Source organism: Seriola lalandi, unplaced genomic scaffold, assembly GCF_002814215.2.
Source record: "Seriola lalandi dorsalis isolate HSWRI2012SDOR001 ecotype SW California unplaced genomic scaffold, Sedor1 jcf7180002054467, whole genome shotgun sequence".
Taxonomy (NCBI): domain Eukaryota; kingdom Metazoa; phylum Chordata; class Actinopteri; order Carangiformes; family Carangidae; genus Seriola; species Seriola lalandi.
In genome coordinates, this window is record NW_019525020.1 from 116,597 (window position 1) to 138,283 (window position 21,687).

A 21,687-nucleotide genomic window follows, 5' to 3' on the forward strand; every position below is an offset into this window, starting at 1 on the left:
TCAAAACAGTGACGTGTATTGTCCACTAAAAGATCAGAAAAAATAATGCGTTACCTGTGAAGATGTACTTTCATTCTGCACATTTTATTAACCAAGTGCTGTAAAACTGGTTGTTCTGAAAGGTCAGTGAAGATGTTATCCCAACTAACAATTACAGACATATTAGACATGACACGTCTTTGACTGTAAGAATGCATGTCCGCTGGTGTTGTGTTGTGAGTCGTGTCTCATGTAACATTCAGTGTGTGCATCATGGCAGAAGCCGCTGTGTGCCATAACTGACTCCAAGCAGCTCTCACACAATGAAACAGAAGACTGGTGAAACATGAATGATGTACAGGCAGAGAGGGAGAAGACTTCCTCCTGAGCTGTGTTGATTTGTTTAATAAAGATGCCTGGCAATTATAGTACATGACAAATCTCCTTACAGCTACATTATGTCTGGTGTTGTGGACAAAAGGGTCAAGTACAAATAATGGATAGACACCCACATAAATACAGAGAGATACCTGACAAGCGCAGCTGTGGTTTGGATTTATTTAGCTCATTTAAACAGAAGATGATAAATACATTAATTACCTAATTTACCAATGTCTACCTCTGCAGTATGAGAATGTACTTGGGTGGTTGTCCACTTTTCTTTTCCTCTTTTCCTTTGCTTAAAACCAGTCTATTATTAGCAAATTATTGTCTCCTCATTAACCTTTAAGGTAATTTGGAGCAAATTCTTGTAATTACATGTTGCCATTTTCACACTGTACTTGTAGCTAGTAGTAAAAAACACATTAAACGGCAGTAATGGCTTATTGGATTCCTCCCTCAAAGTGTCCGGGATGATATATAACACATGAACATATAAAACATATAGAACACAGCTTCTCCACGGTTAGAACCACAAAAACACAATGTGCTATCTTCAGTTGCTTTGATCTCGCTCACTAAGGAAATTATGACAATAATGACGATTTACAAATCATTTGTACACGGGCGTATTTAAAAAATGATATGACCCACTGAGTGCACTGTTTGGCATCGATGTGATTGCGAAGTGCGAAGCTGGTAATAACCAGAAACAATAACTTAGTTTTAACAGTAGAGGGCAAGAAAAGTGAAATAGACTTTGTGCACCGCAGTCAACACAGAACAACATGTTGCATTGTCTACAGAGAAAAACATATGTTTTTGTTATGCGAAAATAATGAACCACTTTTTCTTTTGAAGCATGAATTTCTATTGAAGTGTGAATCACAATATAACACATTTCACTTTAAATTTGTCCCTTCAATCATTTTGCAAGAATAAGTGTTTCTGGTTTTTTTCTCAAATGGTGCATATCTCATTCTGCAACAAAGCTCATCATATAGGCCTCTCCTTGGTGTGAAACGTCTTTGAGGATGACTAACTCTGTTCCACAGCTCTGCTCTCAAACAACAGACAACCACAGACCGAGGGGTGATGTCACTACTCCGAAGACAAAACTAATTGACTTTTTTTCTTTTCTTTCTCCTCGGCTGTTTGTTTTTCACTCTATTCTTCATTTGTTTCTTTTTGATCATTCTTTGTTTTTTCTTGTTTCTTCTCTCATGGGCACTCGCTCTTCCTCTATCTTTCTTTTTTCCCTCATCTGCCTCTCCGTATTTCATTCATCCCTTGCCCCTTGAATTCTTTTTCTCCCCATCTCTCCATCCTTCCCTTCCTCTCGCCCTGTCTCTGATCCTCCCACCTCTCCTTCTCTCTTTTCTCACCTTTCTTCATTTCCCTTCCTCCTCTCTCTCCCACATTTCTTCACCTTTCCTTCTCTCCTTTTCTCTCTCCCTCAATCTCTCCTTCTCAGTCGCTACTCGCGAAGGTGGAACAGACTCTGCAGAAGGAAGTGCCGGGCGGCGGTCAAATCACAGGTTTTCTATTGGTTGGTCATCTTCCTGGTTTTCCTCAACACTCTGACCATCGCCTCTGAACATCACCAGCAGCCTCAGTGGTTAACTGATGTACAAGGTATATGAGCACATCTCACACACATTCATACACATACACACAAAAATTGACATATGTCTAATCTGTGATAGATTATTCACCTTTCTGCACTATCTACCACCTCCACCTCCTTACCCATGTCATCTCCATTTTTATTCCTCTCTTATTTTTTATTTTTCCCACCCCTTCCACATTCCTTCATGCCTCCTTTCTTTCTCTCCTTTCCTGCTTTCTCCTCAGACATAGCTAATAAGGTGTTGCTAGCACTCTTCACTGGTGAGATGCTGTTGAAGATGTACAGTTTGGGCCTACAGGTAGGAGGCTAATAAGTCAATGCTTTTAGTTTTGTGATTTCTACAATTGTCCTGACAAACGTAAACTCCTGACCACTGTTTTCTACCTTTACACTCTTTGTCTTTTCCCCTCGCTCTCTACAGGCGTACTTTGTTTCGCTCTTTAACCGCTTCGACAGCTTCGTAGTATGTGGAGGAATTCTGGAGACCATTCTGGTGGAAACCAAGATCATGTCTCCTCTCGGCATCTCTGTGTTACGCTGTGTACGCTTGCTACGAATCTTCAAAATAACCAGGTTAATAAAGACATTTGTAATATCGACATTTACTGAACAGAGTTTTATTAACAAGTGCCTTGGTCCGTCTGCACAAACACACACACACATACTTTGAATGTCAGATACTGTTATACTGGACAATGAAAGCATCTATTGTATTACCCAATGTCCTCTGGATGCATCATTTTGCACTCTATAGACAGGAAAGAGAGAATGCTGCTTGACCAAGTTATGAATGAAGGACACATTTTACATTTCACTTGAATGTTCTTTTATAATTGTACATCATCATATATTTTTATAATAGAGTTTACAGTTTTAACTGGATGTCCGTCCGTCCCCAGATACTGGAACTCACTGTCCAACCTGGTGGCCTCCCTGCTAAACTCCGTTCGCTCCATCGCTTCCCTGTTGCTCCTGCTCTTCCTCTTCATCATCATCTTCTCCCTGCTCGGCATGCAGCTCTTTGGTGGAAAATTCAACTTCGACGAGACCCGACGCAGCACCTTCGACAACTTTCCCCAATCTCTGCTGACTGTGTTTCAGGTAAGGACACTATAAATGTTCCTGCTCTCTGTCTTGTCTTGTTCTGTTGCTGTTTCCTCTTCCATCTTGGTTCATGTTCAATTCGCAGCTTGTGTCCATGAAATTATGGTCTTAATTTGCTCAGTACAACAAAGTTTAGAAGTCATTTAAACTACTATGAGTTTTTGAATGAAATTAAATCTAATCTATCACTGACGCAGGTGAAAATCTAATTTAAATCCAAAGATTTTCTTTATGCAGATTTTTGCTCCATTTCTTTCTTTTTCCACAGATCCTAACAGGAGAGGACTGGAACTCTGTGATGTATGATGGCATCATGGCGTACGGTGGACCCTCTTTTCCTGGCATGCTGGTCTGCATCTACTTCATCATCCTCTTCATCTGCGGAAACTGTATCCTACCACTGCAGAGGTCTACATGAGATAGGTGATGTGGATCTGAGGGGAGGTGGAGGTATGATAAATGATGACAAGGACTGAAATATCAACCTGTGACAAGTCTGGAGATAAATTTTATCCCGTCAAACTGATAACAGTGTGACTACTTGTGATTTGAATAAAATCATATGCAGTTGCAGGAGGGAAGGATCTGTTTTGCATAGGAGGAAGCCAGAACTGTTTGCTGTAGGTCACTAAGTATCGCCACTCAAGCAGTTGGGAGTTCAGTGTCTTTCAGGTGCAGAAAGGTTACTAATTATTCACGTAGCCTGCCAGGATTGTTTGCAGCCAACCTGACTGATCTGATGGATCAGCAACATCCTTAACTTCAACCCTCTGAACAGATATCCTACTGAATGTCTTCTTGGCCATCGCTGTAGACAATCTGGCCGATGCTGAGAGCCTGACATCTGCCCAGAAAGAAGAGGAAGAGGAGAAAGAGAGGAAAAAACTGGCCAGGTAAAGCGGAAAGAGAAAGAAAGACAGGTACAAGTTGGCTGAAGAAAAGAAAGAGAGGAAAAGAAAACATTTTTGTGTCTGTAACTGGTAAGGGGAGAGGAAGTTAGAGAGTTTGGCAAATCTCAACGGCATGAAGGGAAAGCTTTATCTTACCACATCCTGGATAGTCAGTAATGCCCAAAGATATTTGTGGATTCTGATAGTGGAGCCTTGAAATCAAACTACTAAAAATGACAATTAGAACATGACTGTATTATTAGGTTTTTAAGACAGGCTGTCTAAACCAATTTTATTGGGTAATTTTAGCGTCTCATTGCCTGCAAAGGTAATTTGTCAGCAACGGTAATGTGAGATTTTTAGTGCAGCTGAGGAAGACACTGTTTCCCTCGGTGACACAAATCATTAAATGTCTCCTTCTTGGTTGCAACTTGTATTGATCTGAAGAAAAAGTGTAATCGAAAACAATAATTTGCCTGCCCACTATCCTCTTGGTGTGATTATAACAGCACAGCCACTCTCTATGATTGAAATACATCCCCTCATTGAAAATGTGACATTTTTTAAAAGTGTTTATTTTGTCCTTGCGGTGTTAATTTATATGTGGTTCAATAAAAAAAAAAACAGTAGATTAACGTGGGCTCAGTCCACTAGGGTTGGGAAAAGGGTAAATGCTTAAGGTGAGGATCTTTTCTCCAGGCTTGCCAGTCCAGAGAAGCGTCATGTCAACGAGAAGCCGCCTCTGGAGGAGGAGAAGAAGGAGAAAATAGAGCTGAAGTCCATCACTTCTGATGGAGAGACCAACACTGCTACTAAGGTGCACACAGACACACACATCAAGAAAGACTGAAGTAGCCACATACTCCAATAAGTGCATGCATGTATGTTTTCGGAGAAATTAATGAACAGATGAATTAATGTAATACTCCCTCCCTCTGCAGATCAACATGGATGACTACTGTGGAGATGAGACTGAAGAGAAGAATCCATATCCTGCAAATGATTACATAGGTAACGCACAGCACAGCCGCAAACCATATGTGTGTAAGGAGTATTAAGGAGTGGGTGGGTAAATGAGTAAATGAGTACATGAATGAACTTGTACATGAACAAAAAAAAACGACTTTTCTCATATCTTTCCTTCCTCCCTTTTTCTTTCTCTTCCTCCTCTCTGTCCTGCTCATCAGGAGACGATGATGATGATGAGCCAGAGATGCCAGTGGGCCCGAGGCCGCGGCCACTCTCCGACATTCAGCTGAAGGAGAAAGCCATTCCCATGCCTGAGGCCCGTGCTTTCTTCATCTTCAGCCACACCAACAAGTAAGAAAACTCCACGGTTCTGCCTCTCTTTTTGTTTCTTCCCGTATACCTTCCTTTTCTTCCCTGTCTTCTGTTTCTTCTAATCTCAGTCTGTTTCTGTCTGTGCTTTATCATCCTCTTGATTCCCATCTCTTAAATTTCTTGATCATTCGAAATTTCCGGTTATTTTGTCTATCAAGAGACTCGAATACGATTATCTCACTCTGTCTCTCTCTACCTGTGTTTCTCTCACTTTATTTTCTAGATTCAGGGTTCTTTGCCATAAGATCGTCAACCACAACATCTTCACCAACCTCATCCTTTTCTTCATCCTGCTCAGCAGCATCAGTCTTGCAGCAGAGGACCCAGTCAAGAATGACTCCTTCAGAAACAAGGTGACAAACCAAAAATACACATTATGTACGTAAATACAGTATAAACACATACAAGGCTGAATATACATTAGGGCACAAACAGACGGGAACCCTGTAGCCATCATTAGTTGCACACGCATTACTTCTGTACTAAATGGATTATTTCTAACAGCAACATATAGAGGAGCCTAAGCTTATTGTGACTGGCCTGTTACACTTAATGAGATTTCTTCCAGAGTACTGTAACTGTGATTAACTTCATGTTAAGAAGATGTGAAACGCCTGTTAAAACATACAAAAAGCATGCTTAAAAAAATTATACCCTTCAGGCTTTTTGTTCACCAGCATTTAACCAAGAACATTTATTGATAGTTTTGTTTAATTTACACACACAACTGTCTTTCTGACTCCAAGCTCAAAATATAAGAAACATTATCTATACATTTCTATGCAACATCAGAACACTAATAAAGCATCACTATGTTGTTTATATACTGATGTGCTTATGGCTGTTATTGGGTCGGAGTCTATAATTGTGAACTGCACATGCAATGCAAAGACTGTGCACTGTGTGTTGTATCTGTTTCTGTACATTGTTTCTTCTCTCAGTAAGCAAGACAAATCCCCCGGAGGCTAATAAAGATCTATTTTATTGTATTTTCCATGGCTTTGGTATGGGCTGCTGTGTATTAGTCTACTCAATTAACCTCCATCTTAAACCTTAATGACATAATTCATCCTGTTTTTCAGACTCTGTTTTGTTTTCAATGTCTAATTCAGTCTTATCGGAATTAATTATCCTTTGACCTCAACTTCAGCATTATTATTTCAGTATGTTGTGTTTCTAAACCCTAGGAATGCTTTTGTGTAGTACTCATCTAATCCTAAAACAACGATGCTCTTTGTTGTATTTTCAGATTCTGGGCTATGCAGATCATGTCTTCACTGGACTGTTCACCATAGAGATCATTCTTAAGGTATAGTGTTTGGCATTTACGGTGTAGGATTAGTGGCCTACATGATCTTTGTGTGCTACAGTACGCATTCTCTGTAGTTTGATATGGTCCAAATCTTTTTAAAACCTCTCTGCATGTGGGAGTCAGAAAAGCCTCAAAAAGGCAGCTGATATTTGGCCGTGTTTCCAAAAATTCCCTTCTCACCTTGTACTTAAAGGCAGCTAAAACAAAGGCTAAGAACTATTTGCAGATAATATGTGAACCTGTATGTGGTCCATCATATATGCTCATCATGTGCAGTATTAAGCTGTGGTATTTGACCCTTTGATCTCTATAGATGACAGCCTATGGAGCCTTCCTCCACAAAGGTTCATTCTGTAGAAACTATTTCAACATCCTGGACCTGGTGGTGGTCAGTGTGTCCCTCATCTCCTCTGGAATACAGTGAGTGCATTATAATGCCTGTCAAACACCTTCGGCTTCTTCTTCTTTTCAATCTAAAGTCTTGTGCACCTGAATTACGTGGCAACAATCCCAAACAACGTTAGTGTAGCTTACAGTGTCATGAAATGTACATTTGTATTATTACATGTGAGAACACCAGTCAGCCAAATAGTGACTACTGCATGAGACACAGTCCAAGTACACACAAATCAAATGGAGTGGCTAAGTGGGGAAAATGTTTTCGTTAGTAAATTGCCCTATGCTTCATACTTCTCTCTATTCTCTAACAACTTTACACTTCATTACTCCCAATCCTTTCTCTCTTGGTGATGTTTATTAAAAATGTTCTCTGCTTCTTGTACCAAATAACTCCTTTGAAATGCTTTGATATCTCTGATGTTTAATATGCTATACCACACTCTCTGTCTCTAATCCTTAATAGACTAGACTTCTCGACGTAAGTCCATATTAGTCCATATTAATTACCCCTTTAACAGACCTTCACTTTAAATGTGTAAAACTGTCACACTTTTGAGTTGGTATTTCTATGGTCTTGGAGAGTTTAGTCGAAGCCTCCTTCAAAGGAAGAAAATAGAAACATTATAGACACGTGTAGTTTAGCAGGATTTTACTGTATAGATAATAAATGGGTAATTTCTTATTATGTGTGCTTTTACAGGAAATGCATGCCAAAATGCCTCTTTAAAGGCAGCAGCAACGTGGGTTTGTTGTGTTTCTTTGGGTAAATTACCCTGATACTGTAGACACATATCATATCCAATTAATGGTAGTAGGTTTGTTCATCTGTTCCTTGTCATAGATTTGGGAGCAGGTCTGACTGAGTTTTCATATTTCTGGATAAAGTGAACTCTCCTGGGCTATAGAAATGACATCTGAATGCTAAAACTCAGTGGTTTTTCCCCGTTAAAGGTAGTAAGTGGGTGGGATTTTTCTTGAATGATTCACAGTCAAATTAATTGTGACGGTGCTGCATCTGGTAGCGTCTGCAGGCGGTTTATTTGTTTAATTATTTAGCGGTGATGCTGTTTTACTATTATTACTACCCAATGATTACATATCTATCTGATTGAGTATAAATCTATACATCTCTCTTCTCTAGTTGTAGAAAAGCTGTAAAAGCAGAAAAGTCATACTTTATATACACTATTGATATTGCAGATGACTTGAAAGCAGCATGAAATATGGCTAACATCAGCAGACATGAAAGAACCATGGCAGCTCGGCCAGTATAAAACAATATCTGAAGACCTGATATCTATTTTCGATCGAACACTGCATGTCATCCTCATCAGATAAATAGTGTACAGTAACAGGTTCTTCATCCCCATCAGCTCAGTAAATTGAAGTACGTTTTTTAAAGTTGTGTTTAACATTCAGTTGACATTTGTCTGGATCCTACTGTCACTAAAACATATCCTCACAGCTGGTTTGACTGTGTAATGTTACTGATAACATCCCGCTCCACATGAACTACCTTTAACTGCCCTTAAACTTTACCTTCCTGTGTGAAAAGTTGCGAAACGGGTCTTTTCCTTACTGTCTGTTTAAAGGTCAACACAGAGTAATGTCTTTCCCTTTAAATCACTCCCTTAACCATTTAAAAAGTCACTCCCTTAAATGGATACATTGACATTTTGAATATATTTTTTTCTGTCTACCTTTGTCATACTGTGGGAAAAGGTTTTTGTGTTTGTTCTTCCGTTAACTGAATAACTGGCTTATTAGCCTTTCTCACCTAAAGTAAAAATAAAAGATACTGGCAGATATCAAGTAGTAATAATTACATTCGTACAGCCTCGTTCAGATTACTGAAGAACCAACGTTCAAGCTTTTTCCAAATATTTATAATAAAATTCAAAATGTCAAGGTATTCATTTGACTCTTTTGTTTTGTATGTAAAACTTTTCTTTTGAACCACTTCCTTTAAAAGGGCACACTCTTTGACCTTTGGCCCATACTGACACTCTCTTATAGCACAATAATGCTCTGTTTGCCTGTGAATGTCTGTTTGTGTCTCTCTGTTGGTTTGTGTGTGTGTTGCACCATGTATGTTTGTCCGTGTATCATATGTATCTGTGTGTTTTTGTTATTGTACAAAACCTGATATGGATAAATAACCAATACTTTTAGAGGAGGTGCTATCAGTCAACAATATAATTTTCTAAAACAAGTATATGATTCATATTTGAATAGTCATTTCTGTAATTTAACAAACTGGAGTTTAAATAATTTTTTATTTGGCCACTTGAATTTAGCTAAATAAAGATGTTTGATTTCTTCCAATCCCCTGTTATTTGTTATAGTACTAAGAGTAGTTTGAAATATGATTCATTGTTTTTTTTTGCATACTTTCTGTAACGATAGTATTAAGCAAACATATATTCTTGATTTTGCACAATTTAAGTCCACCTTTACTTATCTTTAAAAAGAATCATGGTTATTTTCATTTATTTCTTTTTAAAATGTTTTCAGCATTATTTTTCTTTTTGAGAATCACATACGATTTTGTTTCTGTTCACTTGTTTTTATCTTTTGAATTTCCTTAGCTTGTGTGTCGAGTTGTCTCAATGTCCGCTGTTTGTGTTAAAAATCTTAAACACAGATGCTATTCAAGGTTCCCTAGGATGTGTGTAGTTCCAACCTCGCAAATATGTCTCAGTGGTAAAATTTGTGTTTAATCAGATTGACTGGTTCAGTAATTTAATCTCCTGTGTTTTGCAGGTCCACTGCAATTAATGTGGTGAAGATCCTGAGAGTTCTGAGAGTGCTCAGGCCACTAAGAGCCATCAACAGAGCTAAGGGACTAAAGGTTAGCACAATCAGACATAAAGACACATAAAACACACTTACACTGTTCCTAAGAAGACACGCATACACACACACACACACGTCTATATATATACTTACTGTCATTTCTGGTGTGTTTTCCAGCATGTAGTGCAGTGCGTGTTTGTGGCAATCAGGACCATCGGCAACATCGTCATTGTCACCACGTTGCTCCAGTTCATGTTCGCCTGTATTGGAGTACAACTCTTTAAGGTAAAGAGGAAAGGAAGGTTAGACGGAAGAGCTGTTATGACCATGTTTTTTAAAATTTGTGCTAACGTACAGTATTACATTTCTATGCTTTTCCATCAGGGCAAGTTCTTCTACTGTTCCGACACCTCTAAACAGACTGAGGCAGAGTGCAGGTAAGAGATCCCTCCTCCACACACATGCTTGTTAATCTCTATTTAACAACTGGATGAAACAAAGATGTGAATATTGTGTTTGTGTGTATGTGTTGGTCTTCTTGTATTTATAGGGGTTCCTACATCATGTATAAAGACGGTGACGTGGGGAAGCCTGTCAGAGCCTCGAGACTGTGGGAGAACAGTGACTTTAACTTTGATGATGTCCTGCAAGGCATGATGGCTCTGTTCGCTGTGTCTACCTTTGAGGGGTGGCCAGGGTGTGTGTCTACATGCAAACACAATGCACATACAATATATATTGTTGCCTATTGTATGTACACTGTGTGCTTGCTTTTTAAATTTTTTCTCAGTATCCTCCCATAACATTTCTAATATTTAAAGTGTTTTACTTTAGGAAATTAAGGTTTAAGTGCCTTTCTTCTCCTCCTCTTACTGTCCTATATATTGACCTCCTGTCACTCGATGAATCTTCCCTCTCTCTCCTGCTTGCCCTCAGGTTACTGTACCGGGCCATAGACTCTCATGCTGAGGATGTCGGGCCCATCTACAACTACCGTGTGGTTATCTCCATCTTCTTCATCATCTACATCATCATCATTGCCTTCTTCATGATGAACATCTTCGTCGGTTTCGTCATTGTCACATTCCAGGAGCAAGGAGAGCAAGAATATAAGAACTGTGAGCTGGACAAGAACCAGGTAGTGTCCGTGGGTGTTTAATATGAAGTTATAACTGAATTTGTGCAGAGCATTGCTGTGTAACTACCATTTTATGCTTTTTGTCTAGCAGCTAAATAGACATGAAGTATGAGTTTTCATGTTACAGTAGAAGACGGAGTGACTCTGCTGTTCTGACTGAAGTGGGAAAGTCATTTTGTCATTCAGGAGGCACAAGGGAGAAAGAATGGAGGCCAGGTAGTGGGGGTGACACATGGAAGAATCTGGAGAGGCTGAACATGAGTTTTAGGGGCTGAACTACTTCAGGAGTCCAGCCAGGAGGGAGCTGCAGCAGTTCAGACAGAAGATGAGACTAAAGCTTAAAGAAGGAGCTAGGCCAAGTCCCTGCATCTGTGTTCTTTGCGATGATCCATGTCTGAGAAAAAGCATGGAAACGTAGACAGAGAATAGAAGAATCGTCTGGGATGGAAAAGGCTTTTGTAGACTGCCAAAAGACAATTGTACAGCTTTTCCTCCGTGATGGTCTGAGTACAGACAGACAGAATGAACAGGAGTTGGGAAACTACATCAGCAGATAAATTTAAAGGAAAATGTCAGTGTTGGTGCATATTTACGTGTGTGTGTGTGTGTGTGTGTGTGTGTGTGTGTGTGTGTGTGTGTGTATCACAGCGTCAGTGTGTGGAGTATGCCTTGAAGGCCCGTCCATTGCGCCGCTACATCCCTAAGAACCCCTACCAGTACAAGGTGTGGTATGTGGTCAACTCCACCTACTTTGAGTACCTGATGTTCACACTCATCCTTCTCAACACCATCTGTCTGGCCATGCAGGTGAGTCACACATTCGTTGACTAATTCACATACACACATAAAATGGGGAAATATAACCATCGCGGCACCTCCCATAAAACTACCACTCGGTGGACATTACTGAAGTGTTTGTGTGTCTTTGCAGCATCATGGACAGACCTCAAATTTCAATGATGCCATGAACATCCTCAACATGCTCTTCACTGGACTTTTCACTGTGGAGATGATCCTTAAACTGATTGCCTTCAAACCAAGGGTAGGTCCACTACTCTAACCGCAGGATAAAATAACAGAGACTACAGTAAAGTAGAGCAGCACACAAAATATAATATACAAATCTATGTACTAGTTGCAACCAGTGAGAAGAGAAAACAGACATTTCAGCCATCGAATCACATTTATTGCAGATAACCTCTTACTGATGTTGTTCTGTTTATTCCTTATCCCTTTTTGATTTCCACCAGATGGTAATTACGATACCATGGATGTAAAACATGATTAGTGGACGGCATCATGTGGTTTTTAATCTCACTGCTCCCTTGTTACCCTTCTGTTGTTGTGAAGTACATGTAGATGCGTGGGTTTATTGGTCCAATCATAGAAGTTCTCGGTGCATCAGCTATTTAAACAGTAACAGATGGGAATGCTTCCATCTTCTGGAGCAGAGTAAAAAATGAAAAGGAAAATCCTTGAACACAATCGATAGCAAAAACATAATTTAATATTACATTTGTACTCTTATCTTCTATTGTTGCACAGCACAGGTAGTAAATCAAAAGATGAGTTTAAGTTTCCAGAATCACACAGCAATGACAAAACACATAACGGCTCTATACTTCACAGCTCACTGTCTGACTTCTTTAATACACTGAAGTTAGTTGGAGAAATATGATGTTAAAATCAAACCGCCTGCTAAGGGTAATTTTTTCCTTGTCTTATTTTTAGACTCCCCTCCAGGATACCTAGCAACAGTAGCAGAGTCACTTTGCTCATTCAAATCAGTACATTATAACCAAGTTCTAAACTATGAATTCAAACTACCACTGGTTTAAAAAATACCATTATTTTTAGTTTTAAGTTAATTGCTGGAAGTTAGTCGTTGAAATTAATGAATGTCATCCACAAAAATATCAGCATGGGAGCCAAAGATTTCTAACTACTATTTAAAACTTAATTCTGTTGTTTTTCTAATTAGCTCCAAAGTCCAAATCATGTTCTACAAAATGTGTCATTTTATTAGGATGGATGAAAGATGATTATCTTGTAATAACTTTTGAAAGTAATTATCTACTTAGACCATTTAGTCTGAGTAACATAATGCGTGGCCTGTAGTATTTTCAGGCATAGGCAGACCCACTTAGAATAAACCCATGCAGGACAACTTTTAGGGCTTGGAAATTGACATCATGCTGCAGTGCATGATTTATGTAATGTTACGCAATGTTTACCTCAAGTAAGGGTGTTTTAAACTGCCAGATTTTTTTTTTTTTTTTAATGAGGGTTTCTTTAAAACAAATAAACAAACGGATACTTGTTTGTCTTCTTTCATCAGTTTAATCTATAGTACGGAATGATGACATATTCCCAAGCCATAATGAACAATGCTAATGAAATTGGCTTATTATTTCCAAAACACTGGGTGGGTGAGTGAGTTTCAACTTTAGGATGTACCTTGTTTTCTATGGTTTGACTTTGATAAGCTCTTGCCTTAAACAGCTGTCACACGGAGAGGACCAGCTTACTAACACTTTTACTTCTCAGGTATTACAGCTGTCAAATCAGACACCTGGAATTAGCTGCAGTAATGTTTATTCTATGTAGAAGATTTGTGCTAATGCATTTAACTTTTGAACAGGTTTCACTATCTCAGTCTCCGCCATGGAACAGCAACAGTTACAACGATTTGCTGTTTTTACTGTGTTTTTTGGTTTGAATGCTTGAGTACATTTTTTATGAATCTCTTATTGGTGTGTAATAGTTCCTGCATAACCCCAAATTATTAAAGCCTGTGTAATCTAGCATATGTTCAGTTTTAATCAATGCATACATCAGCTTTTGGATACTAGTGCTGAGCTCTGTTTCACTAATATTTAACTGGTTTTACATTAATAATCTTACACCTCAAAACAACTAAATTAAAGAGTTTTGATTTTTATGATGATACATCAGGTGCTGATGACAGATGATGAAGCTCAAAATAGATCAATAAGATCGATCTTCTCTCAGCATCCCTCTGTATGCTCCAATTTACCAGTTTGAGCAAACAAATTAATAGGATATGTTGTTGTGTATACAACTTAATGTTTGTTATTGAAAGTTATACAGTTATTCTTAAGGTTTACAGAGTGCACTATTGGAAAACAGTTAGCCGGAATCTGAATGAGATGTAATTTATTTGACAGTATATGGAAATCATTCTGAAAGGCCTTGTGCCCGGCCAGCTCGGCTGTCATTCCAAGCTCACTTAAGTATACCCAAGCAGGTGTGTCGACACCAAGAAATAAGTCCCAGGTTCATAATAACTTTCTCAGATTCACCTCTCTCTGTTTACAGTACAGATGGTGTCATTTTATTTTACCAGTGTAAGTAATACTGTTTTGGCCTGATGCTGTAAAGATGTTTTTCATAAGTGCCCACTCTGTACCACTGCTGATGATGTATAGCCCACAATAAGTTAAGTAAACAAAGTGACCTTTCATAGTCACTGCCACAGCGTTAGAGTATCATCCCTAGATGCAGGCAGAAGACCTAAATAACTGCTATCTAACACGCCATCCTTAACGGAGCAGGAAATTCAGCTGCACTTGATGAACAGATACTGTAAAGGAGACAAGTTGTTTCTGTTCATTAGAATTAGAAATAAAATGTGTCCTTTCATGTGTTGTTTCATCAAGCGTAACAGATTTTTCTGTTCTCAGTGCACTGTACAACCTCATACCACCTTAATAGGGCTGCGAAGTGGCAGCAGATGTTGTTTTCCTTCTAACCTACCTTTCTTACCCTCCTCCTCCTCCTCCTCCTCCTCCTCCTGCTCACCTCATCCTGTGTAGGGGTACTTTAGTGATCCCTGGAATGTGTTTGATTTCCTCATCGTAATTGGCAGCATAATAGACGTCATTCTCAGTGAGATCAACGTAAGTACGATGCCCACTTTCACACCCCTCTCTCTCTCTCTCTCTCTCTCTCTCTCTCTCTCTCTCTCTCTTCCTTTCTCTCTCTCTCTGTCTTGTGCCCTCTTACTTCCCCTAAATCTTTCATTTCTGTCAACTCTCCTTTTCTTTGTGTCTATTCTGTGTTGTGCTGTCTTTTCTCTTCATCTTGCTCTCTTCTTTGTCTGCCACTGTTTTCTCTCCTTCGTCTTCCTTCTTCTTCTTCCATCCTTAAATCCAAGATGGCCGCTTCCACTCAGGGGACCCCCCAGCCGCAAAGGTTCCTGAACAAGAACAAGCTTCTTCCTGTGTTTCATAAAAAGTAGAGGCAACAGAAGCAGGGTTTAGCTTTGAACGCAAAGGGTTTCGGTCTTGCGTCCTCCTTCCTTACAGTATCTCAAATGTTGTTGGGTCCTTGAATTTTTTTTTCAATTTTTGTCAGACTGTGACATGTCCTCAGGTTTGATTCCCTAACTAACTGAACTAACTCACTGACCAATCACAAACAGCCTTACACGCCTTTTCATTTTCTAACTGCAGCAGCAGGGGCATTTTTTAGTTGTGATTGTGTTGCAATTTGTTCTTTACTGTTGTTCTTGTTGTTGACATTTTCCTCTCATGGATAAGCATGACCGATCGCCGCTGCTCTTCCTCTGCTGTCCATCTCTTTCAGACTGCAACTTCTTTTCTTTTTTTGCCGTTTAATTTTGTTGTTTCTTTCCCTCTCTCCTACTAAAAACTCCTGTGCTCATGGATATAATATTTTTTTTCTTATTTTTCTCCTCTCTCCTTTATTTTCTGTTCTTTCCATTTTTTTAAATGTCTTATGTTCTGTCCTTTTTTTCTGTTGTTTTTCTGTCCTGTCCACCCCTACGCAGCATTATTTTGTTGATGCATGGAACACATTTGATGCCTTGATAGTTGTGGGTAGCATTGTTGACATAGCGATCACTGAGGTTAACGTAAGTAGTCCAACTCCCTCCCTCCCTTCCTGCCTGCCTGCTCTGCCATTCCCACACACACAAACAGGCCGAGCACCGATACCCATCTCGCATGCTTTCAAATGATTAGGAAACTTCAGCTGCACAACATTTGAACTTAAGAGATGGCTGAATAAGTCTGGCAGTGAAAACAGCCAGATGTAGCACAATCAAAACAGAGCACAGTCCTCTCTGAAGGGTTTGTGTAATTTAAAACATATGAATATACGATTTTTATAGTTTCTTCCCTCAACATCTCAATATCTTTTTACATGGTCGATTCTTTTCGTTCCATCATATTATTTGTTAAAATGTAATTATAACATCAGAGGCAGCAAAACAACTTGTTTCCGAACTTGTTCTCAATGTTCTGCCACACCTGTACCTTGTCACTCAGTTTATATTCAGCAGTGTAATAAGGCTGCAGACCAAATTTTCTTTTAATTGCAAGTGTTTTGTTTTGATTTTGTAATATTTGAAACTGTTCAGATGGGTATTCATGCTTCGGTCTGCTGAGCATCAATAGCATCAAAAACTATTGCATTTGTCAATAGAACCTATTGCATTGTCTCAGCACTGGGTTTGGTTTCACATTGGGTTTATTTGATCTTTAATCACTGCCACAGGGGATAGTGTCCATTCCCCTGGCATGATGGACACTGTATAGCATGACAGATATAAAGGTGGTATATCCAGGCCTGGTACTAAATATAATGTTGTTTCAGAAATCTTTTGCTGTTTCAGAAAAGAACCACTTTTTCTACAAATGTTAGATTTTTTGGAAAGAATGAAGGAATGCAGATTTTCATTCTTGGACAATGGTGTTTTTTGACCGCAGGGTCATGAAACTCTCAATTCATAGATCACCAGAGAAACTTTAAATTCAAATACAAGAAAAATACAAGTTGCTATTGCGTTTTTTTTTGTTTCGTTTGTTTGTTTTTTTGTTATTTTTGTCCAACAATAGCATTGTGTAGACATGGGGAACAATTTGATCCATAAATGGATTTACTCAGGACCCATGAAATTTATGTAAATGTATGTATGAATTCATTTATCATCGACGTGAAGGCCCTATGCTCAACAGTGGGGCTGAATAAGAATGAATATCCCAAGCACAAGTCAAATGTTGAGTGTCTATTGTATTTACACTTCAGGGATAATTGGTGTTTTATTCATGTGATATTTAAAGCGCTCTTTGGCAGAATAGTCTGAGAACCATGCAAAAATGAAAAGTGTGACTGGGCAGAATTCCACTTCATTTTAGCCTTAGAAGAAAATAATTTTGTACTATTATTAAACTGGCCAAAGAGATGAATGTCACATTAAAAAAAATCATTCTTTATACTGTGAAGGAGGTTTTTGTAGGAAAGTATATCTTTTCATTCCATTTGATGCCTCGTCTTCCATCTGCAAACAAAAATCTCGAGTAGCAAACATCCAGTGAAAATAACTCAGAAGTCAAAATGTGGCAATTCAGTGGGTGAAGGCAGTTCTCTGTGAGGTCAAGTTTGATGTGCTGTCTGTGTGTCAGCTTATAAAGACACGCATACCGGCTTTGCTTGGCCCCTACAAATCAGTTAAAATATACATCATCTCATCTCCCTGTGGATCATCCTCTAAATGCAATAATGTAGTGTTTTTTTGTAGGATAAAATAAAGACTGAAAACAGGGACAGACAGCTAGGCTGGCTCTATTGAAAGGTAAAACCTTTACCTCTTAAGCCTGCAAATTAATCTGTAATCTGCAAAAATTATAGTGTAAAAACAATAAGTTGCTGTTTTACAGGAGGATTTTGTTGCCTTTGGACAGAGCTAGGCTAACTTTGTCCCTGTTTCCAATCTAAGCTAAGATATCCTCCTGCTGGTTCCAGCTTCATATTTAACCAGAAGACACGGAAATGTTCTCATCTAAATCTCAGCAAGAAAGCAAATGAATGTAATTGTTTGATTATGTCACATCTGTTATTGGCTAATTTCTTTTGAAAACCAGATAACTTAAGTGGGTTCAGCATAGGTTTGGCCGAACTCTTCTCTCAGTCTCAACCGCAAGTATGCTGCTGGATCCATTTGAGAACATGAAGCAAGGAAAGGATATGCACACGGGTACACTGGTATGTTGCACCGTGATGGAATGCAGTGTGTTTCACCTCAGACTGGTCAGGCATACAAATAAGGTTAGTGGATCCCAGGGGCGTATGAGCTTGGCACTTGTTTTCGTGCCTTTAGAAAGGGAATCCATTTGTCCCCATGAGAGGCTGACAAACCTGCTTATAAACAACACTCTAAACTGTGCTTGGATATTATATGTTTTATTCAGTTTTTCTATCTAGTTATTGCAGGAATTTGATGTCGGGAATTACAAATGTATCATAAATGTCTGTATCCTATTGTTGCCCTGCAGACAATGAATTTATCTGATTTTGAAGCAAAGTATACAGTAGTTGTGTCTAGAGAGAGGAGAATATAAAGTTACATAAATATATACATAGACCAAATCCTAACCTTTAATAAATTATGTCAACTGACGATATTTGACCATTGAATCGATTAGCCACGATTATCTTGAGGTTTGTCGGGCCAGAGATATACATCTTTGTCATCTATACAAGTCACTGATGTTGCACACTTTGGTTTGGAGTTTGCCTTTGATTTGGTTTGATTGATTTGGTTGATTGGTTTGCAGTTATTTCTGAATGATCCACTGTTTTTCTTTTCTCACCTCTAACCTAAAGGCATGCCCCAAGTCTTTGTTTTTTCCTCTTTGATGGTTTTTAATGATTTGGGTGATGAGATGCCCAAGCTACCTTTTCTTTTTCTTTTTTTCCTTTTTTTTCTTTTTTTTTCTCTCTTTTAAGAAACCCTCCGCACTTCAATCCTGTGAGAACTCTTGACTGTTTTTGAACTGGGACCCTGTCACTTAAACGTTTTAAATTTTAGCCTGCCACTGCATTTCACCAGGCACTAAAGCACAAGGGAATGCTTTTTAACGTACTGAGCAATGCGATTGGAAACTAATAGGAGCAGTTTGCCAGCAACTAGCGCTCTTTTACTGCATTCCTAAGTGCACAGTGAAGTGCAGTAACAGGCCAGCTTTTAAAATGTTATCACTTTGCCTTTACTAAATATTAAATGGGCAAAATATCTTGTTTGAGTGCACCCACTTTGCTGCTCTGTTGGGTGCCTGTTGACTTAGATTAGCTGCATTTTTTGTGGTCATCGAAACAGAATCCATCCTTAATCCTGGGTCTCTAATTCTCCCCAGCAACCTGCGGGTGCTTCTTAAACCTTGTATGGTTTCTTTTACATTTTTGGTTTTGGTTTGAGTAGAAGTAGTGTGAACAGATTGGTAGTGGTTTGCTCTGAGCGGTGTCTTGCAGACGATGCCAGTATGGACTGCATCTATTTCTCTTTTTCTTTCTCTGTCTTCGGAATGCCTCTTCTTCTCCTCTCCATCTCGCTCCTTCTCTCTTTGAGCTTTTTCAGTTTACTTGACTCTTCTTTTATGAATGTTTATCTCTCTCTCTCTCTCTGTCTTCTATCTCGTTGGTTTGCGGTGTTGCTTGCTCACCTGAAATGCAAGCTGGGTAACATGGGTCTCTCATGCTTTTCCAATGCACAAAAAGGTCAATCCATTATGTGCTATATATTTAAACAAAGATTCTGATAGTATTTTTTTAAGTTTTCAATACCAGCGCATTACAAGTTAAATGAAAAGCCATTTTTATGTTGCAGTATTACAACATACAATATCTGTATCAAAAAGGTGCAGAAACCTGAAATCTAGAGTAAAAATGTCCTCAAGAAACCCATGTTACCTTCTGAACTGACTGAACTGATGAAATTTTTGCTCGAAAAAAATGATGTGCAATGTGAGAAAACAGCTCATTTTCAATTTAAGTAAGCTCATGATTCCAGTGAGCTACAACTACAGTAACTCACATCTGCACGTATAGTTCAGCCTGAAAGGACTACAGTTTATTCATTTACAGTTTGACTTTCTTTTGGGTCAAAAATGACACTCCACAGATCCTCAAACACCACAAGTCCACTGTAGTCTTTGAAATTTATTTTGTGTCAGTTCATAATGAGAAATATAACAATGACGAATGATTGTAGTTAAATCTGATTTGGATTCAAAGTTTTGATTTGACTTTGAAACTGAAGCAAATTCAGATTTGAATTATGGTTAAACTGAACCAGCCGGTCCCTTTGTGTAATACACACACACATACACACAGACAAAGACACACATTCTCACATATTTTAGTTTTAACTTAATCTGTATTCAGTGTGTATCAATGCCATCTTCCCTCCCTGCTTCCTTCCTTCCTTCCTTCCTTCCTTCCTTCCTTCCTTCCTTCCTGCACATCTGTCTTCCCTTTATCCATCACTGTTTCCTCCCCCACTTCCTTCTGTCCTTCCTTCCCACAGTTTTCCTTCCCTCCCCTTCACACCATAATGCACCTCACTTCTTCAGACTTGTACATACACACGCACACACATACACACACACACACACACACACACACACACATACACACACTCTCCTCAGGCTTTCTTAGCGACTCCTCTCTTTGTAAAATCTTGAAATCAGCAAATTGTCAGTGTCCTGGTTTCTAGTCAGTTAGAGAAGTGGTGTAGAGTAAATGTTTGTAATACACAAGTGTATTGGTAAATTATAGTAAATATAAATGAAGTAACCTGTTACTCTATGTACATCACCTCTATGTGTGACCATAAAAGTATGTGTATGGCCCTGTTAGAATTCCTTTAAATGCCTCATTTCTTCTCCTCTTTCCTTCCTTCCTTCCTTCCTTCCTTCCTTTCCTTTTTTCTTTGTTATAAGCTCACCCTCTCAAATTCCATCCTTCCCTCGTTTGCTTTCCTTCTTTGTTCAACTTTTCTAGATTCTTAATTTCTTTATTAAATTTTTAATTTTCTTTAATTTTTTTCCTGGATACTTTCCCTTTCCCTCTTTTTTGCTTTCTTTCCACTTTCTTTGTGGTAAGGTATTGTAACAGGGCCAATACCAAAGCAGAATGAACAGCTCCCGAGTCATAGATTAAACTACTAGTTGATCTATCACCCCCAGCAGTCTAAGATGTTGCAATGGCAGGGAAGACCAGTGGGTGTCTCCCTACAATATGCTATCTTTGTGCTCCTTGATGTTATTTAAATACCTCTGGGCTACGATTTCCAAAAGCATCCAAAATCATCTTTATCATCAGGGTTAGAGATGATCTTAACTTCCTGTTTTTTTATTGTGGTATTCTGATGCCTCTTTGACCTGAGAGTAGATTAAAGTTATGGTCTGAGTAACTGACAATTTCTGGGCCACAACAACATACATAAACAAAGGTACATCACATCATTATTTCACAAGGTCCAAACTGCTCTAATTTCTTTTGGGTCTTGACTATTCTCAGGTCAAAGAAGGGACTGAACAACACATTGTCAAAGCAGGAATTCTCCTTAAATGCCAAGATGCATTTGGTAAATGTAGCCTTAGCTTCAACCACTGTTACTATACTGTACCTTCAGCTGGCAGAAAGAAAAACAGATAGCTACAGAACAGCCACTCTATCCCAACAGACACAGAGATCCATGAGCTCACATGACATGGGTAAAACATATAAATGCTGCACATAGACACGTAAACAGTCAGCTTTTTCCCCTTCAGTGGCTGCCTCAGACCCCCATTCATTATTTTGGCCCTTAAGGCGTGGGGCAGAATTTTCCCAATATTCCTTCATGTTTCAATCTTCTAGTATTTTGATAAGTGATTGAGTCTGATAAGGC

At 38.9% G+C, this 21,687-nt stretch overlaps 1 protein-coding gene across 1 annotated transcript in view; it reads left to right on the forward strand.

Moving 5' to 3' along the window:
* cacna1c (calcium channel, voltage-dependent, L type, alpha 1C subunit) overlaps positions 1-21,687 on the forward strand; it is a gene marked incomplete at its 5' end in the record, with an annotated part of 126,866 nt that overhangs the window by 89,182 nt on the left and 15,997 nt on the right. The window contains 20 exons of the mRNA XM_087175401.1: positions 1,835-1,995; positions 2,215-2,288; positions 2,412-2,563; positions 2,890-3,091; positions 3,363-3,483; positions 3,873-3,987; positions 4,684-4,801; positions 4,926-4,995; positions 5,172-5,304; positions 5,549-5,678; positions 6,575-6,634; positions 6,951-7,057; positions 9,800-9,887; positions 10,010-10,117; positions 10,217-10,269; positions 10,383-10,529; positions 10,769-10,970; positions 11,619-11,777; positions 11,902-12,012; positions 15,784-15,867. Coding sequence (XP_087031527.1) covers positions 1,835-1,995; positions 2,215-2,288; positions 2,412-2,563; positions 2,890-3,091; positions 3,363-3,483; positions 3,873-3,987; positions 4,684-4,801; positions 4,926-4,995; positions 5,172-5,304; positions 5,549-5,678; positions 6,575-6,634; positions 6,951-7,057; positions 9,800-9,887; positions 10,010-10,117; positions 10,217-10,269; positions 10,383-10,529; positions 10,769-10,970; positions 11,619-11,777; positions 11,902-12,012; positions 15,784-15,867 — 2,395 coding nt within the window. The remainder of the gene's footprint in view (positions 1-1,834; positions 1,996-2,214; positions 2,289-2,411; positions 2,564-2,889; positions 3,092-3,362; positions 3,484-3,872; positions 3,988-4,683; positions 4,802-4,925; positions 4,996-5,171; positions 5,305-5,548; positions 5,679-6,574; positions 6,635-6,950; positions 7,058-9,799; positions 9,888-10,009; positions 10,118-10,216; positions 10,270-10,382; positions 10,530-10,768; positions 10,971-11,618; positions 11,778-11,901; positions 12,013-15,783; positions 15,868-21,687) is intronic.